Source organism: Camellia sinensis, chromosome 14 (assembly GCF_055761805.1).
Source record: "Camellia sinensis isolate YWXY chromosome 14, ASM5576180v1, whole genome shotgun sequence".
NCBI classification, from domain to species: domain Eukaryota; kingdom Viridiplantae; phylum Streptophyta; class Magnoliopsida; order Ericales; family Theaceae; genus Camellia; species Camellia sinensis.
In genome coordinates this window covers 141,633,083-141,654,705 of record NC_138974.1, presented here as the reverse complement: position 1 = coordinate 141,654,705, position 21,623 = coordinate 141,633,083, and the positions used below count along the sequence as shown (strand labels likewise).

General features: G+C 33.8%; 1 protein-coding gene across 6 annotated transcripts; it reads right to left on the bottom strand.

Annotated features, from left to right (window-relative positions):
- Positions 1 to 6,161: 6,161 nt before the first annotated feature.
- On the bottom strand, positions 6,162 to 16,870 carry LOC145806750 (small RNA degrading nuclease 1-like). Of its 6 annotated transcripts, XM_082904545.1 has the most exons (7): positions 16,694 to 16,855; positions 13,095 to 13,184; positions 12,385 to 12,554; positions 7,823 to 7,960; positions 7,500 to 7,616; positions 7,263 to 7,335; positions 6,162 to 6,280 (listed from the first exon to the last, which is right to left on the bottom strand). In XM_082904545.1, exons 4-7 carry the CDS (start codon positions 7,946 to 7,948, stop codon positions 6,168 to 6,170), a joined length of 429 nt encoding a protein of 142 aa, XP_082760671.1. In that variant the 5' UTR covers positions 7,949 to 7,960; positions 12,385 to 12,554; positions 13,095 to 13,184; positions 16,694 to 16,855; the 3' UTR covers positions 6,162 to 6,167. The 6 variants fall into 6 exon arrangements, 4 of the variants coding, with proteins under 4 accessions (XP_082760671.1, XP_082760669.1, XP_082760668.1 ...); XR_014350235.1 differs by lacking the exon at positions 6,162 to 6,280 and having other exon boundaries at positions 7,302 to 7,335; positions 16,694 to 16,870; XM_082904543.1 differs by lacking the exons at positions 13,095 to 13,184; positions 16,694 to 16,855 and having other exon boundaries at positions 12,385 to 12,972.
- Between the last annotated feature and the right edge of the window lie 4,753 nt (positions 16,871 to 21,623).

The window sequence follows — 21,623 nt, the reverse complement described above, 5'->3', positions numbered from 1 at the left end:
AACAATTGAATATGGAAGTAATATTGCATTGCATTATCAAGCATACATTGGCATTTCAATTCATTGGGCTATGTTAAGCTTTGGAAATTTGCATTGAGAAAAGAATGTTGGGAAATGGGTTTTCATGAAATGATTTTGGGATAAATACGGTGGTAAGTCTTGATAGGTGGTGTAGATGAAATTGTTTAAGTTGGCCTGAGTGCCCTTGGTGAAAGACCCGAAAGTCGCGTGGATAGGTGTTGAGCCTTCCGGCTAATACCGATAAAAATGACAATTGGTAGTACTTGTATAGTCTACTTACAGACACCGACCTATGGATTACCAGAGTTATATTTACCGCCCCCTTTAATTAAATTGATAAATTTTGAACAGTTGAAGTTACATAACATCATTAAGCATGATGGTTTTCAAAAGATGAAGATGTGTTTTATTTTCAAAAAGGCAAGGCATGGCATGGCATGTGCATTTGCATTCATCTCTTGAGACTTGTATAAAATGTATATACTTTGTTAAGGATTTCCTACTGGGCTTTATGCTCACCCTACCTGATTTTTGTGCAGGAAAAGACGTGGTGAATCCGCCTAATTGAGGACGTGGAAATGTGTGTGTTGAGAGCACTAAAGTTCTTATTTGTTGTGATCCTATTTGTAAGCCAAGGGCTATGTATGTTTGGGTTTGAATAACCATTTTGTGTATCGGGCTTAAGCCTTAGAAGATTGTAAACCCTTGGGGGTCCTTGTTTGGTTATTTACTTGTTGCTGAATCAATGTAATATCGCATGAGGAACTATTATTATTATGTAATGCAAGTATGGGAATTTATATTTGGTTTTCCTTTAAGAGAGCCATGATTGTTGCATTATCATTTGGGCTAGAAATTTGGGGCGTTACAACTTGGTATCAAAGCTACCAGGTTTGAATACTTGGAGCTCATGGGAAGTGGTTGTTTAACCACAATGGGTTCATTTAGCATGCTTAGGAAGTGTTATGCATTTTGTGACTATGTGATAACATGCTTATGTGACTAAATGGGTATGAGATTGGACTTTTGGGATGTTGTTTGCGCCTGTTAAATTCTTTGAGGCCTTATCAGAAGCAAAGAATGTCATAACCTTCTCTGATAGGGGCTTCGCACTAGTTTATAGGCCTCACAAGACGCACTAGTTATTACTTTACGCGTCAAAAACTTGGACATTAAGAGAATCTTGATAGACCAAGAAAGCTCATGCAAAATCATATACTATGAAACCTTCAAGCAATTGAAGTTAGAGGACAAGGATCTAGCACTAGCTACCTCCCCACTGGTTGGCTTCAACTCAATGCCAGAGTGGCTGGTTGGCAAGATAATTTTGCCGGTCAAAACCAGATCAGTGACTCGACAAGTGGAATTTTGGGTGTTGAAAGTCCTCTCTTCTTATAACATCATCTTCGAAAGAGCGTGGCTGCACACCAAATCATATCCAAACAGTACTTCATGACGGTACATGGTGGCCAGGTTGCCAAAGGATTTGTGCATAAATCCTAAACCCCAACCCCTAAATCCTAACTCCGAAACCCTAAACCCGAAACTCGAAACTCTAAACCCCAAACCCCAAACCCTAAACCCTAAAGCCAATCCCCTAACCCCAAACCCCAAAATCCTAAACTCTAAACCCTAGACCCTAGACCCTAGACCCTAAAACCCTAAATCCTAAACCCCAAACTCTAAACCCTAAATCCTAAATCCTAAATCCTAAACCCCCCAAACCCTAAATCCTAAACCCTAAACCCTAAATCCTACATCCTAAAATCCTAAACCCTAAATCCCAAACCCCAAATCCTAAACCCTAAACCCTAAACCCTAAACCCCTAACCCTAAACACTAAATCCTAAACCTCTAACCCCTAACCCCTAAACCCTAAGCTCAATAGAGACTTATCAGAACTGTTGAAATACCCCAATAATGGATCTTTTTCACCACGAAGGTCCATCCAACGACACGAGTTAACCAAATCACATGCAAATCACCAAAAAATGAGTTTTTACAATCTCCATATTTGAAGCACAAATATATATAAACATAGAGAGAGAGAGAGAGAGAGAGAGAGGGGGGGAAGGAAAGCCAATTCAACAGGGAAGGAATAAAGATTAGAAAGAAGGAAAATCGATGCAAAGCCGAGTTGGGTAATTGAGATTAAATAGTAACAAATCAACGTACATCCAGAAAAAAAACATGTATAGAAAGAAAATTAAGCGTAATCGGGAAATTGGTATTAGAAATTCTTACATAAAATCAAAGAAAGCTCAGAAATTGAGATCTAGAAAGCTCTCCATGGCGGAACATCAAAACTCGATGATTACGGGGCTGATTGTTGTCTACCAAGCAATAAAAATATTAGGCACACACAACACAACACAACACAACAGCTGTACAAATCTATAATATATATATACATACATATGAGAGTATAAATACATATATATATAAATATGTGTGTGTGTGTGTGAAATTGAGGGTTCCGTCACCAGCATCTCCAAAGCAAATGAACGGTGACGGCTGTTTTGGCCTCTGTCTTTTGTCTCTCTCTCTTTCTCACTCTCACTCTCATATAAATGGTCCATTCGCCTTTTGGGGAGCGTGTGAATGTTTGGGATTTTAGTAGACCATTTTTTCTTCTTTTTTTTTTTCGTTCGTTCCCACTAAAAGACCAAAGCCTATGTTTGGGAAGTTAGGTTTGAGATTTTTTTTTATTGAAATAGTCACGAAAGAATAAAATATATTTTTTAATTTAATAAGATAAAATATCACATTTAATTTATAATTATTATATTCTTTCTCTTACAAAAAAATTAAAAAAGTTAAAAGTCATTCTCAAATTAAGTTTTTTAGCCCCAGACTAAAATAATAAAAAAATTAAAAAGCCAAAAAACTAATTCACTTTCCATACGAAGCCTAAGAAATTTACATCAAACATTATTTTATTGTGACATGATTCCAATAATCAAAACAATCTACTACTTTAACTTCACTCAGCTTATTTGCATACTTAATTTTAAGGAGAAATTATAAATAAATAAAAATTAGAATTTGACTCTTTTCACAAATTAAATCTTGAGTTTTAAATTTTACAAATTAAATCTCAAATTTTGATTTATTTTTAATCTAAATTATTTATCTATTTTTATTAAGTAAAATTAATTAAAAAATAATATTTAGAAATTTTACGTATATTTAAATTGACTTTAATAATTAAAATATTTTTTTTTTTATCAATGTTACGTAATAAAAATAAATGTATAATTTAGATTAAAAACAATTCAAAATATGAAAATTTAATTTGACAAACTTAAAAATTAAAAATTTATTTAATTATAGATCTCAAATCTTAATTTTTTTTTTTAATTGTCACTAATTTTAAAAAGCTGCTGAACCTTCGTTTGGGAAGTGAGTTGGCTTTTTAGCTTTTTGACTTTTTTTACTATTTTAGCCTGGGATTAAAAAACTTGATTTGGGAAGGACTTTTGACTTTTTTAACCTTTTTGTGAGAGAAATTATGTAATATTATGAATTAGATGTAATATTTTATCTTATTAAATTAAAAAATCTATTTATTTTTTATAACTGAGATAGTCAAAAAAAAAAAAAAAAAAAGCCTCAATCTTACCTTCCCAAACGAACGCTGACTGAAGGACAACGGATATGAATTTTGAAGTGCTCTGGTCCCACCGCACCCCAGCCTACTCATTGACTTCGAGTCAATTATTTTATAACTTAAAATAAGAATATTAATAAAAATTATAAATAATATAATACATTATAAATAACATTATAGTTAACGAAAATTAAAATATGTTAAGTATTAAATAAATAAATATTAAATATAATATTTTAATTTTTTTATATTAAAAAATTGATATATATATATATATATGTGTATATATATAATTTAAATTAACGAATATAATCAGAATGAGAAAGCGTGAAAAAATAGGGGAGGAAATAAAACTCATTTCTATCCCCACTAATTATTTATTTTTATTTTTTTTTTGAGCCAATTTACGCATACCAAACTAAATCCTTACAGTCCGAACAAGCCTTTTGAAACAGGGTTTATGCCTTGCGGTTCGTAACCTCAAGATATACAATTGTTGGCTAGGAGATTCGAACCTAGGACCTGGAAACAGGGTTTATGCCTTGCGGTCCGTAACCCCAAGCTATACAATTGTTAGCTAGGAGATTCGAACCTAAGACCTAGAAAGGAGTAAACCTTCAAATCTCAGTCGACACCCACTAGACCAACCACCCTTTGGTTTCTACTATTTTATTGGGTATGTGGATCCTACTTTGATAAAGGGTATCTGTGATTGAACAGTGAAGAAACTGTATCATAGGGAGGAAGGTGGGTTACAATTTCTCATGTATATGGTAAAGATTATATATATTATATGTAGGGCTGTACATGAATAGAGCCGTTCGTGAATAGACTCGAGCTTAATTTGGTAAGAGCTCGTTTGAACTCGGTTCGTTAAATTTTTTTTACATTTGAGCTCGAGCTCGTTAAATTTTTAATAAAAAAGCCCACACATTCTAAAGCTCGGCTCGTTAGCTGACTCATTTAATATTTATTATTTATATATTAAATAATATTTAAAAAATGTATAAAAAATAAGATAAATATGTTATTTATATATTTAAAAAATATAAATGTAAATAATAGTTAACTATAAATAGTACATTTATATAATAGTGATAGTAGATATTATTATTTTGGTAAAATATTAACTTTTTTTTTAGAATGTTTATACATATTGTATATAAAATTGTACAATCAAGGTTTTAAAAATTCATACGCAAGTATGAATTTATAAATTTTTTGACTCGTTACGGTTCGTGAACAGGCTCGAGTTCGAGTCAAGTCTAAGCTAACTCAGCTCGAGCTCGGTTCGTTAAATTTTTATTGAACTTGAGCTTGAGCTCGAGTTCGTTAAAATCTTAATAAACAAGCCCAAACATACTAAAGTTTCATTTGGAAAGAAGGGTAAGGTTGGGTTTGGGGTTATTTTAACCACAAAAAGACAAAATAGATTTTTTAGTCCAATAAGCCAAAATATCACATCCAACCCATAATTATTATATTCTTTCTCTCACAAAAAGTCAAAAAAGCCATTCCCAAACGAGGCTTTTTAGCCCCAAGCTAAAATAGCCAAAAAGCCAACCAAATTCCCAAACAAAGCCTAAAGCTCGGCTCGTTTGCAGCCCTAATTATATGCACCTTATAATTATAAATAAAAAAAATTAATCACTCTGTTTAGTTTCAATTTTTAGAATTCACTTTTCAAAAAAATTTACTTCTTCATTTTTTGTATTTTTTTTTTTGTTTTTACTGATTTTTTTTTAATATTTTAAGCAATTTTTAAAATTTTTAGACACCTAACATAAACACACTTAAAAAGTATGATATTTATATATTAAAAAAAATCGTTTAAAAAATCACTAAATACCAAAAATATATAATAAAAAAAACAAATATTCAGTACATTTTTCATATTTTTATGTATGTATCAATGTTTTAAAATATTTTTTCACAAATATTTTATTATTTAGATACACCTAAGTAAGATGAATCTAAAAAAGTAAAAATATATATATATATATATTTAAAATTTTAAAAATATTCACTAAAAATAACAAAATACAAAAAACAAAAAACTCAGTTTTCAGAAAATTAAATTCAAAAAACTAAAACCAAACACATTGAATATAATTTCATACTTTTTAAATTATTACAACAAAAAAAAAAAAACAAAAACAAACAAACAAAATTTGCATATTATTACAAACGGGAGCCCACAAGGCTTGACATATGCCGGCCTGAACCCGGGCCGGGTGAGTTAGGCCAGGCCAAATTTACACCGCTACGTGTAGGGTACTTCAGTTGGAGTAGGAAATTATTTGGTGTTCCCTATGGTATTGCTCAAACTTCACTACAGCTGAATCACTTTGAATGCAAAAAAATTATCACTACTAAATAATAAATTTTACAATTTTTTTCTATTAATATAAAATAATAAAATTTTAAATTCTGAAAAATGATACAGCTCTACCACATAATCTATTCGCCAATATTATTGTGCACCATTATAAGCACCATGATTAATTCATCAACATTACTCTGCATGTGTGCATGATTAACAACTTGCCTTGCACAGGTTATTCAAAGAAGGTCTTCTGAAATTAGCCTCATCCCCGTGTTTGAAGATCAAAGAGGTGTCAATCACTCTTCCATGATCTAACTTTAGAGCTGTAAGTAAAAAATCGAGAAAATATTATTCAAAGCTATCGGTAGTAAATAGCACAAACTTGGTGTAAGAATAGTTGTCAAATAGTAAATCGAAATTGTCTTTTTCAAAATTGTGAGTCAAATCAAGTCGTGAATCATAAATATTTGGTCAAAATTTCTAATTTGCATAGAAAAATATATCTATTGCATTAGATATTAAAAATATATTATATATATGAAAATTTTAGACATAAATCAATGAAAAAGGCTCTAATAGGTAAGACGCTTCTATGACAGGAAGTGGGATCATTGGTACAATGGTTCCATGTAAGATCACAACTTTTTCTTTTCCCTTTTATATATTTTTCATCAATTATTTTTAATAAAGAAAGCAAACAAACCCAAACTCTAAATTTCACAGCAACAATAACTCAATTTCCCAAATCTTCAAACTTTGTAAAAAAACTCAATTAACGCCTTCAAAATATTCCTTTCGTAAGTGCAAAAAATTGAATAAAGTTAAATATGTAAGCGTAGATTATAGTAGAGAGAGAAAAAAAGATTTTTTCTCCCCTAGGATTTGAGTCTTTGAGAGAGGGAGGGAGGGAGGGACAAAGGATGGAATATAATAACCCTAAAGACCTTAAAAAGATTGTTCAAACCCTTTTCCAGCAAAAAAACCAAAACAAAAAGGGGCCAAAAATTGAATTCAATGAATTGATCGATTCACCGATTTAGTTCTACGATTCATCGAGATTTACAATTCATGCAACCTGTTTTTATCGATCACCTCCTGAATTGTATTGAATCATACAATTCAAATCACAAATGTGCAATTCCAAAAATAGGTGTAAGAAATTAAAATCAGCTGACAGCTAGTAGCCAAATGGCAAACAAATACATGGGATGACTATATTAACGAAGAATGATGCTTATTTCAACTGTCACGCAAATAGAAATGTTTAGAAGGAAAATTAATATTTAATCATACAACTTAGCTTACCTTTTAGATCATTGTTCAAACTGTGGCCAATTAATATTGTTTTTCCATCCCGTAAAAGCTTCTTCATTGATTCCTATAAAATCGCCAGAGAGAAAGACATTCAAATGCCAACTAACTTTTATTCATTTAGTTATTTTATATTTCAGATGATTTTTAGTTATTTATATATTAAACTTTTACCTAATTATATTTTTGTCTGTGCTATTGCAATTTACTTCAAAACTAACCACATATTACCTGTACATTAGCCAATGAACAAGTAACTCCATCCAAATCTTCTGCACTGAGCCCAGTAATTTCACTCCTATAGTCTGCAACTGCTTTATTCGGATTTACAAGTTCATTAAGTTTGACCTGAAAAACTCTAAATTCCAAAACACCACATCAACTTGGGAAGTGAAAAGAAAATTGTTCAATTGAGACCTCTGAGATGTCTAAAATTGTCAAACTAGTTGCAACATAGGTAATTCTTTTGCTCCTGTTTTTCTGTGCGTGAGGCGAGAAGGAGGTATTACTAAGTCATGCTGCACAAAAATTTGAAAACAAGCTCAAAACAGTACCTGTAGATCCCGCCGAACAACACAAACCCTCACCAGAGCTTCAGTGCCATCTTCACAGAGAACCATCTCAGAATCAACGGCAAGCATTTTGGGAAATTTCTTTATCTGGTTTGTACTGAGCTTCATTCTCAACCATCCCTGAAGTTAAGAAGAAGACAACACAAATCAATTAGCATAAAAAAATCAACCATAAAGGAAATCAAAAAACTAAAAGAAACCTTCATTGTTTGCGCCTCGTTTGGTAACTCACTGTTTTACCTAAAAGTTAAAAAGTCACTAAAAAAACTAAAAAGCCAACAAACTATACTAAAAAGTCAAATATTCTATTGTCTCTCAACTTTTTGCACATCTTTTCGTAAAAAACTAAAAAGTCATTCCAAACATACTAATTTTTTTTACCTCATATTTTAACAAAAAAACCAAAAAGTTACTAAACTAGTCTGTTCTCAAACAAGGCCTGAGAGTAGCAACCGTCAATTAACAGTATTGGAAAGAACTTAAATTAAATTAAATACAAGCAAATAGGGCACCTCTTATTTGTTGGTTTGCAACAAATGAACTTACTTGGACATATGCTTTCACTTTGCACAAAATTTATGTTGGACATGAAAAAAACTCGGGTTGGAATTTTTTACACTACATGAACCAAATACGAAGTTGGCCAGTTAGGATTGACTAGTTAACAACATGAACCTCCAAAGTGACACAATACGATAGCGCGTACACCCAAAAAATAAAAGCAAATTGGGTTAGTGTCAAACCTACATAACTCGAATTTGACATGTCTAACCCGTTTGAAGGTGCTATTATAGCAGTTCCTAGAGTCAGTTATGAGTTAATTTTTTGTATTAGTTTTTTTTATGATTTTACTTTTATTATTAAAAGTCATACTGGTTTGGAATACTAATTTAGCTAATTGTGTTGATTGAGACTTTTTATCTATTTGACTATTTGTGAGATTATTTCAACTTCTACTTTTGTGGATTACCCATGAAACATCAACCTCAAAAGTGACACAATACAATAGCGTGCACACCCAAAAAAACAAAACAAAACAAAACAAAACAAAAAACAAAACAAATTGGGTTAGTGTCAAACCTACATAACTTGAATTTGATATGTCTAACCCGTTTGAAGGTGCTAGTGTACAAGTCCTTGGAGTCAATTATGAGTTAATTTTTTGTGTTAGTTTTTTTTTGGGTTTTTACTTTTTATTATTGGAAGTCATACTGGTTTGGATACTAATTTAGCTAATTGTGTTGATTGAGACTTTTATCCATTTGACTGTTTGTGAGATTTTTTCAACTTCTACTTTTGTGGATTACTCATGAATTTTTTGAGTTATTTTTGTGGATATCATACAGTCATTGTAGATGTTGATGAATATATGTGTTTATTCTTGTTAATGGATTAAACATGTATACATAACCTAAGAAGTATGGACACGGGCACGTGACATGACACGGACACGCCGACACGCTAATTTTCAAAAAATGCAGGACACAACACGAGGAGGACACGCATGAAATATATAATTTTATATATTTATTATATGTTATATATATGAATATATCATTCAAAGATAACAAAAAAAAATGTAATGTGACACTAATTCCTATAAATTTATATAGTTTTTGGTTTATTATTGTGTCTTAAGTTGTTTTGTTCAAACTTATAATTAGTTTCACATGTGTCTAATCGATACACACGTGTTTAAGCAACAGACACGTGTGTCCTCCAAGTGTCCAAAGAGTGTCCGGGTCTTCAAAAATAGGACACATTTTGAAGAGTGTCGGACATGTGTCTTAAGAGTGTCCATAGAGTGTCGATGTTCGACACGGACACGACACGAACACATTCTTAGAAGTGTCCATGCTTCTTAGTACATAACAAATAGGATGTGCACATTAATCATGGCATGCAGGTCGTAATCAGGTCATAATCAGGTCAACACTTTTATAAATAGATCGGGTTAGTGTTAAGGGAATTCTCACTAGGGCTGCAAACGAGCCGAGTCGAGGTTTGCTGAGCTCAAGCTTGGCTCGTTTGCTTATCGAGCTCGTTTTTGACCTCGAGCTCAGCTTGATAAGTAACTGGACTCGAGCTCGAGCTCAACTCGACTCAACTCGTTAATATTAATGAAACTCGGGCTCGACTCAGCTTGGCCCAATGAGATTTTTTTAATATCACCTATATTATTTAGATAAAAAATATTATTTATATTATTTAATATATAAATAATATGTAAATCAAAACACAAAACATGCAGCGGAATAAAGTGTTTAGATCATACCTCGTTTGATCTAAAACCTCGTGGATAAATCACGTGCTTCCATACTCAATCAATCAATCCCAGCAGTGGGGTGATATTACAATGGTGAATATCACCCACACAAACCACAGTGCAAAATGACTTTGATCGTTATTTTTGGGAGAGAGTCAGTATCATGGGTAGAAAACAAAACATACGTTGTTTCTATCTTGGTTACCCATAACCATATATCAGATATATATTATATTTATCTCATTTATCCATTGGTTAAATGAGATAATATCTGATATCTATATCATCTATCCATATCATGATATGATAGATATATATCCTGAGTGGCTCATCCAAATAGGTTTGAATTTAAATTCAAAACCCATTTGGATGAGGTTCAAAAGGTTCTAAGGGTCATGCCACATGGGCGCCCAATTTCTAACAAATATATTTATTATTTAATTTAAATAAAGACAAACGAGCCGAGCCGAGCCGAGCCTGTTCGTGAACCGCTCAATTCATCTGCAACCCTAATTCTCATAAACTGGAGATGACATGAAACAAACAAGATCAATAAGACAGATTCCCACCCCCAAAAAAAACATTGAATATTTATAATTATCCTGCAGAATTTAATCTCGTTTCTTCAAATTGCAATAGACGAGCATGTAGCAAATTAAGACTAACTATTTTCAACTATATTTAAAGGGACAACAGGGGCTACTTATGGACCATGCTCCATATGGTATTAGCTGGAGTTGTTTCCTTCGGTACATGCATGATCATAGATATCAATTACATTTTCACCAAGGAGTAACCGTATAAAACGCAAAATTTGAATTGGTCTTTCCACTCATTATTGTGTCATCATCGGCAAAAAAAAAATAGTACACCAAGGCCATGTTTGTTTGGGCGGACTGGATTAGCATTCCCATGACTAATAATAGTCCTAGGATTATGAATTCGTTGGATTATGTATCCTATCTTAACTAATAGTCAAATTTAAAATAATTAGTCCGTACTTTAATTGTTTAACCAAATATCGGATTAATAATTTTATTGGACTATTAGTCCAATCCCAAGCTCATGTTCACCCAAACAAATATGGCCTAAGGTCATGTTTGATTGGGTGGATTAGAACATGGGATTAGGATTATTAATCCGTGGGCCCAATTATCCTATGTTTGTTTTAACATTTTGGTTTAGGATTATTAATCCAATGGATAATTAATCCAACAAATTTGTAAGATTATTAGTAATGGGGTAGGGGTGGGATTATTAATCCAATGGATATTAATCCAATTGGATAGTGAATACCACACTAATTTAATAGGATTATTAATCCAATGGATAATTAATCCAACAAATTTGTAAGATTATTAGTAATGGGGTAGGGGTGGGATTATTAATCCAATGGATATTAATCCAATTGGATAGTGAATACCACACTAATTTAATAGGATTATTAATACTTCACTATTAATCTTGTGAATCAAACATGACCTAATTCTCTTGGCACCAGAAAGTACAAAACAACCAATATTTGTAACATATGCTTCTTAATAAATTCAATATTCAAATAATGTCTCTCCCTGCTATTGCACAAAAAGCAAGGAATTTTCTTAGTAAAGAAGAGAACAAGCTGCAAATGTCGTAGCCCAATCTGATAAACCAAATCAAACCAAACCAAGTCTTAAATCCCATCAAATGGGGTCGGCCAATAGCCCAATCTGATGCACAGTTATAAACTATAACACCTAGAAATGACATATACAATAGGAGAAGGGATACTTATCAAATGCAAAAAAGAATCAGCAGATTATATACCAATAATTCCAAAAGGTGGTACAGAACGAGTCTCATTGAAATCACCCAATTGATTAAAAAGTAATTTCAAATCCATGATGACTTTTCTTTCAGTTCTATGGAAGGGGAAACCAAGCGTAAAAGTTGCATGCAAGAGTTCCTCACTGAAGGCAGTGATTTCGTGATGATAGATAGCTACAAAATTACTCCGAGGTCATGCATAGTAAATTCTAAAACATAATTTGAGTAACGCAACCTGCATAATTGGTACAAGGCATAGTTGAGTAATTTTGAATTTACCTTTTGCTAGACATAGAAGAGAGTATTTATAACAATAAATTGCTAATATTGGACCATGCCTAGAACTAGAAGATACAAAAGTACAATCATCACTAACAAGCAAGGGGTGACTCACAGAAATTTTTGCAATATATGAAAATAAATAGCAAAAAAAAAAAAAAGAAAAGAAAAGGGAACAAAATTGACATCAAACCTCCTCATGTGACGGAAATGAATAATCCAATGGGTATTTTGCAATATACGAAAATAAATAGCAAAAAAAGAAAAGAAAAAGGAACAAAATTGACAGCAAACCTCCTCATGTGATGGAAATGAATAATCTAATGGGTATTGTGGGTGTTCAAGAGTTAAGCGAACCAGCATCTGCACTGCCACAACAGCAACTTAATAAGGATCATACTCAAATTTGTAATACAAACAGCCCGCCTTACAAGACAAAGAATTCTGAGAGAAAAAGTAGAAAACACCAGTAAGTGATTTCAGATTAATGATGTATTCTGAAACTAGTGCTGAAAAATCTGTTCAAACATTTTTTGAAAACACACAAGAGCATAATACTGAATCAGACTGGAAAGACTCTGTTTTTAGTCAAACAAATTAATATTAATGTGGTTAAACTGAGAACAAGACAGAATGTGCATTTAATTTACAACATAAATGAAACTCAAAGCTAGAGACATCACAATCTTGTGACTAGAATATTGATTAAGGAGAAAAATCAAGCAACGGCATGTTGTTAAAAAAATTAAATAAATAAGAAGCTAGAACAAAAATAACTTATTCCTAATCAATCCATATATGCAATTCTTTTACATTCATCAAAAATATATAATTCTTATCCCAGTATGAAACTACAGCTCACAGACACACTGAATAAAACATGTTAATCAAATCAAACCAAACCTGCACAGGGGATTCAACTTCTCTGGATTCCTCTATGAATTTCCTAAGTATATCCTGCTTAGAATACCAGTGCATTTTGTTATCGAAAAACTGTAAACAAACACAAGCGTCGTAATGATTCTTCACTTAAGTGAGAAAAGATTAGTTTCAAGGTAACAACTTTGGTGCAATTAATTACCTTTACATCATCCTCTCGGCTAAATGTCTTTAGAAAACGAGCCAATGTAACAGCAGACTTCTTCCCCGGATCACGTATTCTAGACCCGAATAGTTTGTCATGCTTACTTAAAAACACCTCCCAGTCTCCTTCACTGCCCTCTATCCCCTGTTGCTGGGCCGCCTTGACGAGCATAGCAAGAACCTAACAACATTCAAGTGTTATTTCAGATAACACCAGCTTCAGTGAGAGAGCAGCAATTTGCACAAGCAGTGCAAAGTTTTAGATCTACATCTAGTATTTCCCTTTCCAGCACCAACAATTGGTAATATATATTCAATAATTAAGTTGAATTTCTAAAAAAATTCATTAATTTTACTAGAAACTATTAAAACCTTTAGCAATAGGTTGATTAACTACAAAAAAAGAAAACAATTTAAAATCAATCCATTTGTAACTTAAAGCTCATCATTGTCATGCTTATCTAACATCTGTGATCATTTTTAGAAGAAATGCAAACTTTTTGAAGTTATTTTTGTATACTAGGGAGAGTTTTATATGCAATTTCCAAGATTCTTCTTTTAACAAGCCAATTTTAATCACATCACAAAGTTAAATTTATAACCTATATATATATATATATATATATTGTTAAATATTAGAACCTATATGAATAATGAGTGTGTACATATATAATACATATATATTTGCTAAATTATATACAAAAAAAATAAAAAATAAAAAAGGGGAGGGAAATTGATACAGCTTGGGTAATATATCCAAACATACAAAATGGTCTAACATTTGAAAGGTCAATGACAATTTGCATACACATGTAGTCACGTACTAGTGTTGACGGGAACATTTTTTGGGGCCAATAGAAAGAACCTCACTGAGAGAAAGAAAGAGAACAAAGAAAGAGAAGTATAATAGAAAGATAAACAAAACACAACACAACACAACACGATACAAACTAACTAGAGTTAATCATAACAGTGCATGGGATGAAGTTTCGAAGAAAGCGCTGAGCTTGGAGAAAATGCAAAGATACAATCTAAAAAATACAATCAAAACAACACTTCCAAATAAGCCTAATAATCCCATATTAGGTATCTAAAGCTACATGTGGAGCCGAGGTAACCGAGAACTAAACTAAACATAACCTACTTAGATTAAGAAACATGGGAATCGAATTAATTTTGTTTGGTTCAAGGTTGAATAGATGGGTAAACTAACGTAACCAAAAAAAGAAAAAAAAACTTCTAATCTTATATTTAAAAGGTTGGTGTATATAGTTTAATCTTAACAGGGAATAGGGTAGTTTGTTTGCTATACAAGTTGAAGAACAAAAGATTCTTAGAAAGTTGCCTAATATCAGGAATAACATTCAAATTATCAAGCAATAGTGCAACAAGGTGAACCAATTTTACCCACAAAAAACACACTTGCACTCTTTCATAAAAACACAAATTTACCACCTTGAACAGCAGCTTCAATTCAAGAGTTTCTATCTGATTTAGAGTACCTACTGCACATTGAAAACGATGATTTGAGCAAAGATATCAGAGGCTAAAAAACATGATTGCTCAAAGGGCTGTAGTTGCATCCTTATTGCTAGCAGTTCTTAAAGCCTCCAAAGTTTAGGATAGAGCATAAAACACATTGTTTTAGACATAACACAAACGTATGTGTAGCTCGACTTTTTGTGCTCCTTTCGAAAGACGAGAAGCCCTACAGTTCGGACTCTACCTGTGGTTCTAAATCTGATTTCACAGGTGCAATGTGAAATAGTGAAAACACAAAAACAGTCCAAATCTGGCAATTCTTTTTGGAAAATCGATGTTTTGAATAAAATGCCAAAAATGGATTGCTTTTCTAGATTTTAGAGTCGCCACCTAAATATTTTTGGAAAATTTAGGAAACCTATGACTCGTGCCAAAGGCCATTAGTGCGTCATCACCAAAGTTGTCTCGGCTCGGGAACTTATGTACGAGAAGGAAAAGTCATGAATTGAGCACCCCCGCTCGACCGATCAAAAATCGGCCTCTACTAATCATGATATGAATCTTATTTACATTATATGCTCTTGTTCCAATTATTAGCTATATTTACTATGTGATGTGCACATAAGTATAGACTAATTTGTAAAAATTAAAACACTTGATTCATTTTTGTTTTTGAAAAGAGATTGTGAATATGCCACTTGAAAAAGTGGACTCAAATGTACATTAATCAAACTATCCCAATTCAAACAACTAGCTTTCATCCACAGGCATTCAAACAGTTTATCAATTAAGCATTTAGCCTCATGGCAAGCATGTTAGACATGGCAACACTAACATACAATGCATTATGCTAAAACAAATAAAAGCTCACCTAGTACTTCAAGGCAAGCCAAAAGAAAAGAGTTAGAAAAATGCATGCTCTAACTAATGCAACATGACTAATGCAACACATACAAGATGTAATTAATAGGTTCGGCTATTAATATGGCATATGAATCAATTTGATAGCATGCGGTCCAAGCGCATATTCAAAGAAGTGTAAGAAATAACAATGCAAGATAGTATGATGCATCGAGCCTCAATGCATGCAATACAAGTGGAAGCAAACATGAGAGATGCTAAATGAAACATGATGCTTCCAAACTAACCATCATAAGCAGGTAAATAAAGGAGAGAAAGACGTGGGATTGGAAGACATATACGTTATTACAACATTGCGCCCTCACGCATGAGGGTCCGAATAAACTAACTAGCTAAGCTAATTACTACGAATTACAAAACGAATGAAATAATCACCTAAACTAGCTAATTAATTATTACAACAAATTAACTAACTAATTAATTAATTACAAATCAAAATGAACTAATTAGTTACAAATTAATTAAACATGAATACAAAGTTTAGAGAAGTATTAGCTAACTACTCTAACTATTCTGTCTCGGTAAACGAGAAATGCTCATGCTTGTGTGAATTTCCACCCGAAAAAGGCCACTGTTCTACTGCCAGATGCCTCTGTTTCACAGTAGAACATTTGCACTGTTTTTCACCTCAAAACCAACTCTATTTTGCTAGAAAAGTACACTGCTGGGTTTTGCAAAGGTGACCGGCACGCGAGAAGTGGTGGCCTGCCAGCCACAAATGATGTTCTGCTGGCCACAAAAGGTGGCTTATTGGCCATTGATGCTTGGTTTTTCTTGCTGCAACAGAGAGCAAAATAGAGTAGAGACAATGAATAAAAACATGTTAATCAAATCAAACCAAACCTGCACAGGGAACTTCTCTAGATTCCTCTATGAATTTCCTAAGTATATCCTGCTTAGAATACCAGTGCATTTTGTTATCGAAAAACTGCAAACAAACACAAGCGTCATAATGATTCTTCACATAAGTGAGAAAAGATTAGTTTCAAGGCAACAACTTTGGTGCAATTAATTACCTTTAAATCATCCTCTCGGCTAAATGTCTTTAGAAAACAAGCCAATGTAACAGCGGACTTCTTTCTCGGATCACGTATTCTAGAGCCGAATAGTTTGTCATGCTTACTTAAAAACACCTCCCAGTCTCCTTCACTGCCCTCCATCCCCTATTGCTGGGCCGCCTTGACGAGCATTGCAAGAACCTAACAACATTCAAGTGTTATTTTAGATAACACCAGCTTCAGTGAGAGAGCAGCAATTTGCATAAGTAGTGCAAAGTTTTAGATCTACATCTAGTATTTCCCTTTCCAGTACCAACAATTGGTAATATATATTCAATAATTAAGTTGAATTTCTAAAAAAAATCATTAATTTTACTAGAAACTATTAAATCCTTTAGCAATAGGTTGATTAACTACAAAAAAAATTATTCATATATAGCAAGTTAAAGCTTTAGAATCATCTTACATCTTTCCCCGCGTTGGCGATCATCTTATCCATCTGCGTGCGTGTGTGTGTGTGTGAGAGAGGGAGAGACAGAGACGAAAAAATTCGGGAAGCTGAATTAGGGCTTGTTATAGCGATCCCGGTTATCCCTTTACTGTTCTGTTGTATTCCGGACTCGGTTCCGTGAAGTTGGTAGTGGTATCTATCTTGTTGTCGTCCTTTAATTCCACTTGATTGAGTTTTAGGATGTTTATGGGCTTGTGTTGAACAGGTGGGTTAAGCCTTGGTCTTTATCCTTGTTGCCTAGGTTTTTGGTGTTACGCTCGAGCGGGTCATTCTGCGCTCGAGCGGAGTTTGGTTTCTAGTCTAGCGCTCGAGCGGGTGTTCTGGCGCTCGAGCAGGGATTACACTCCTCCAGTATTTCGTGTCACTACAAAACTTCTGCAGATGTGATTTTTACGCTCGAGCGGGTTTGTTTACGCTCGAGCGGTGGCGCTCGAGCGGGTAGTACTTCCAGAGTATAAGTTCTGGGAGGGGAAAATCTGCGCTCGAGTGGACTGGTTTTCGCGCTCGAGCGGAAGTGCTTTATTCTTGTGTCTTAGCGCTCGAACGGGCCTTATTGCGCTCGAGCGTGTCCAGAGTTTTGTTCTTGGCGCTCGAGCGTCATGTTCTCCGCTCGAGCGGGTCATACGTATATGAGTTATCCGCTGGGTTATTTCAAATCACTTTTTGCTTTTCTTTCTCTCTCCTATTTTTTCTAAAAACCATTTTTGAGAGCCTCTCTCTCTAGATACTCCCTTCTCTCTAGGGTTTGATCTAGTTAGAGTGTCCTCCTTCTCTTCGGCCTTTGTAAAAGTTGTGTTGATCGTCGAGGGCGTCGTTTTGATCTGAAAATTTTGGTCTTTGGAGCACTTTGGTTTTGGTCTCTTCCCCATCCGAGCTCTAACTTCGAGGTAGGGATAACCTATTCCTTACTATGAGCTTTGTCTTTAAATTTTAGTATTTTGAGATGTTGGGGAAGGTTTGGTAATTTTGTGAAAGTTTGGGGCCTTTGTGTAAATTTTACAAAAGTTGGGGTTTTTATTTATATAAGACCTAAATGCATGTTTGGCATGGGAAAGTGGAATTAATGTTGAAACATTAATGAAAATGGAACCTAAGGGTTGTAATGTAAATTATGGAAAATGCCCTAATTACATTGGTTAATTAATTTGCATAATTAATTATGAGAAATGAGGAATTGATTTGGGAAGTCATGGGATAAAATAGTGTAGTTGGATTATTTATCACTCACCTAGTTGGAATGTTGATTATATATCCGTTGTTGCATTTATTTTCTGTATAGAAATAACTGCTTTGGGCTATCGGTGGAGGATAGTCTTGATTGTTGTAGACAATGCATGATGATTAGGCAAACTGAAACTAATCACTGGAATGTGTCATTGAGATTGACGATTGAAAGAATACTTTAAATTTATGTATTGCGTGATGATGTGTATAATTGTTGTTTATATGTATTGTGTTGTGTTGGAGGAGATAGGGGATGTACTCCACGGTTTAGGGGAAGATAGGGGATGGACCTCTAAACCGGATGTGTTGGGAGGAGATAGGGGATGGACTCCATAGATAGAGCTCATATGCTTATCTATTAATGTGTTGACAGAGCTCATATGCTTGTCATTGAAAGTGTGATAGTGCTCATATGCATATCTGTGGAAGTGATGATATAGCTTGTATGCTTATCTGTTGTTGTGTGATATAGCTAGTATGCTTATCTATTATGAAATGGGAAGTGTTTGATATGAGTTACTGTCTCATATGAGTTGTTTGGCCAGGTTCTGAGCCATGGTTGTAAATTGAGAATTGAAAGGGATTGGAAAATGGACTGTAATATGGACTTGAATGTCACGAAACTGTAAAGTGTGATAAGGGAAAGTATCTGTGTTGGCCATCTATCAACTGCTAATCTTTTAGTCATTGTTCATATTTGGTTTAGTATATTTCTACTGGGCTGTGGCTCACCCTATATGGGAATATCATTTTCAGGTACAGGTAGCATGCCACCTCCAAGGACGTAGCTTGGGAGGCTAGAGGCGGACACACTTTTGTTGTCTTATTTTTTTTGATGTATTACATGTAAATTCAAGCCAAGAGCTTAATGTGTAAATGAGTTAGCACTCTTTTGTTGTAACCAAGTGTTAACTTGGAAAGCTGTAAGCCTTTAGGGCATTTGCTTTTGTCATTAACATGTAATACTTTTTGTAATGAAACTCTGATGAATGGAAGAATGTGGAACTTTGTAAATTAATGCATGTCTATATTGATGGGTTTTATGTTATTATTTTGAGGGCGTTACACTTGTGCTATCAAATTTCCATAGTTATATATAGAACCAGTTAGTAATTAACCGAAAAATAAATGGGTCTTTTTTGCCCCGACCCGATTTAATCTTTAATGGCCCTTAACCAAATCTTCTCATCTTTGAGCTGAGGTAATTTTGAGGCTTGTTTGAGCTCTAGAGGGTGTTGTTCATTTGGTTTTATTGCTTGAATTGCTTCTTCTCTTAAAGAGGTATAAGGCTTTACCTATTTGCTTGCTTTCTCTATTATTTTTCTTGTTGTTTTTCCATTGTTTTGGGCTATCAAAACTCTGTGTTTTTTGGGCTGAAGCTTGGGTTTAAGGGCCATTAAAGGTTGAGGGGTTGATAGCCCTTCTTTTTAGAGGCCTTTGCCCTTGTGTTTCCCATCATTTCATCACCTTTTTTTTGAGCTTTTAAACACTAATTTTCAGAGTTATTTCAGTAGCCAAAATCATGTTTTAAAGTCCAAAACTGTAGGGGTTAGCCTCCCTTCCTCGTGTCTAGCTTACTAGCCTAGTTTGTGCTATGTTTTAGCTTGTTAATCTAGCTTTTTTTTAACTTTAGTCTAGCATGTTTTAGGACTTATTTTAGACTGTTTTAACATTGTTTTTGGTTGATAGTTGCATTTGAGCTTTGTTTTGCATGCTTATAGTGTAATAGTTCTCATGAGTTTGGTGGTCTAGGCCTTAGACACCATTTTGTTTGAATTGATAGCATTTATTTATGCTTTTCTCACTCATTTTCCACACTTAATCATCTTTGCAACCTCCCTCCTTTCTTGTCTTTTTATTTTGCTTTGAAAGTGATTCAAACTATTTGTTTGTTTAAAGCATGAGATTGAGATGTCATGCTTAATGGTTTAATCCCTTAGGGGGTTCATTATCAACGGTATGATGTCTCTTTCATGCCTACAACAACTTTTGGTTTGAGCCCTCTTTCCATTAGAGGACTTAATCTCACCCTTTGAACTTAATTGATTAGAGGATGGTTGGTAACCAAAATTGTGTAATTAAAACTTGGAATTAAAAGTGAACAAAATAATAATTTGGTTGTGTTCAATCGGACATTAATTGAACACATGGAAACTCGAACCATTTCATATCCATTAGTGATGAAATGATTCAAGGTTCCAAGATCACCATTTCCCTTGATCATTCATGAAAGGGGGGAGGTTTGTATCTTGTTTTGCATTTATTGAACTTGCACACTTGGTTTCACAAGCCATCATACAATGAAACTGCATCCATTAATGGTTTGTAAACCGAACTTGCTACTCCTTTGATTTGCTCATGAAAATGAGAGGTGAATTGTACAAATAAACCCTTAAAATGCCCTGTATATGCTCTGTTTGTCCTCTGTTGCAACAAGATGAACCTGTGCAGCAATGGTCGGCTGCCGACCGGCCATCATTGGTGGCCAGCAACCTTCATCACTGGCCGACCGGTCGACCATTGATACAAAATTGAGCAGTGTGTTAGTAAGGTGGAGCAAAGTTGTTCTAGAAGTAGGCAACAGTGTTGGTGTTCAACTGTGCAAACAGAGGCACTCAGAAGCAAAACAGTGGCTTTTCGGGTGGAAACCAAGCATGAGCATGAACATTCTTCGCATATCGAGCATGTTTAGCTTAAATATTTAGCTTACATATTGTTGTACTTAATTAGTTGTAACTAGTTAATTTTGTCAATTGTTGTAATTAATTAGTTAGTTAATTAGTTATTCAATTTCATTCTGTAATAAATTAGTTAACTAGAGTAGTTAGTTAATTCAAGTGTTGTAATAATTAGGTACGTAGTTTTAGCTAGTTATACATTTCGGTTTGTAATAGTTAGCTTAATTAGCTTAGCTTTAATTAGTTAATTAGCCTAATTTATTCATTTGGACTCTCCTTCGTAAGAGCGCAATGTAATAATGTGTATGTCTTCCAACCCCACGTCTTTCTCCCTTTTATTTACTAGCTTACGATGGTTAGATTAGGAACATTATGTTTCGTTTAGCATTCTTCATATTTGCATCCATTTGTATTGCATGCACCGAGGCTCGACTCATCATTCTAACTGCATTGTTAGTTCAATACATTCTTTGAATACATGCTTAGACCGCATGCTATTTAAATTGTTTCACATACCATATTAGTAGCCGAACCT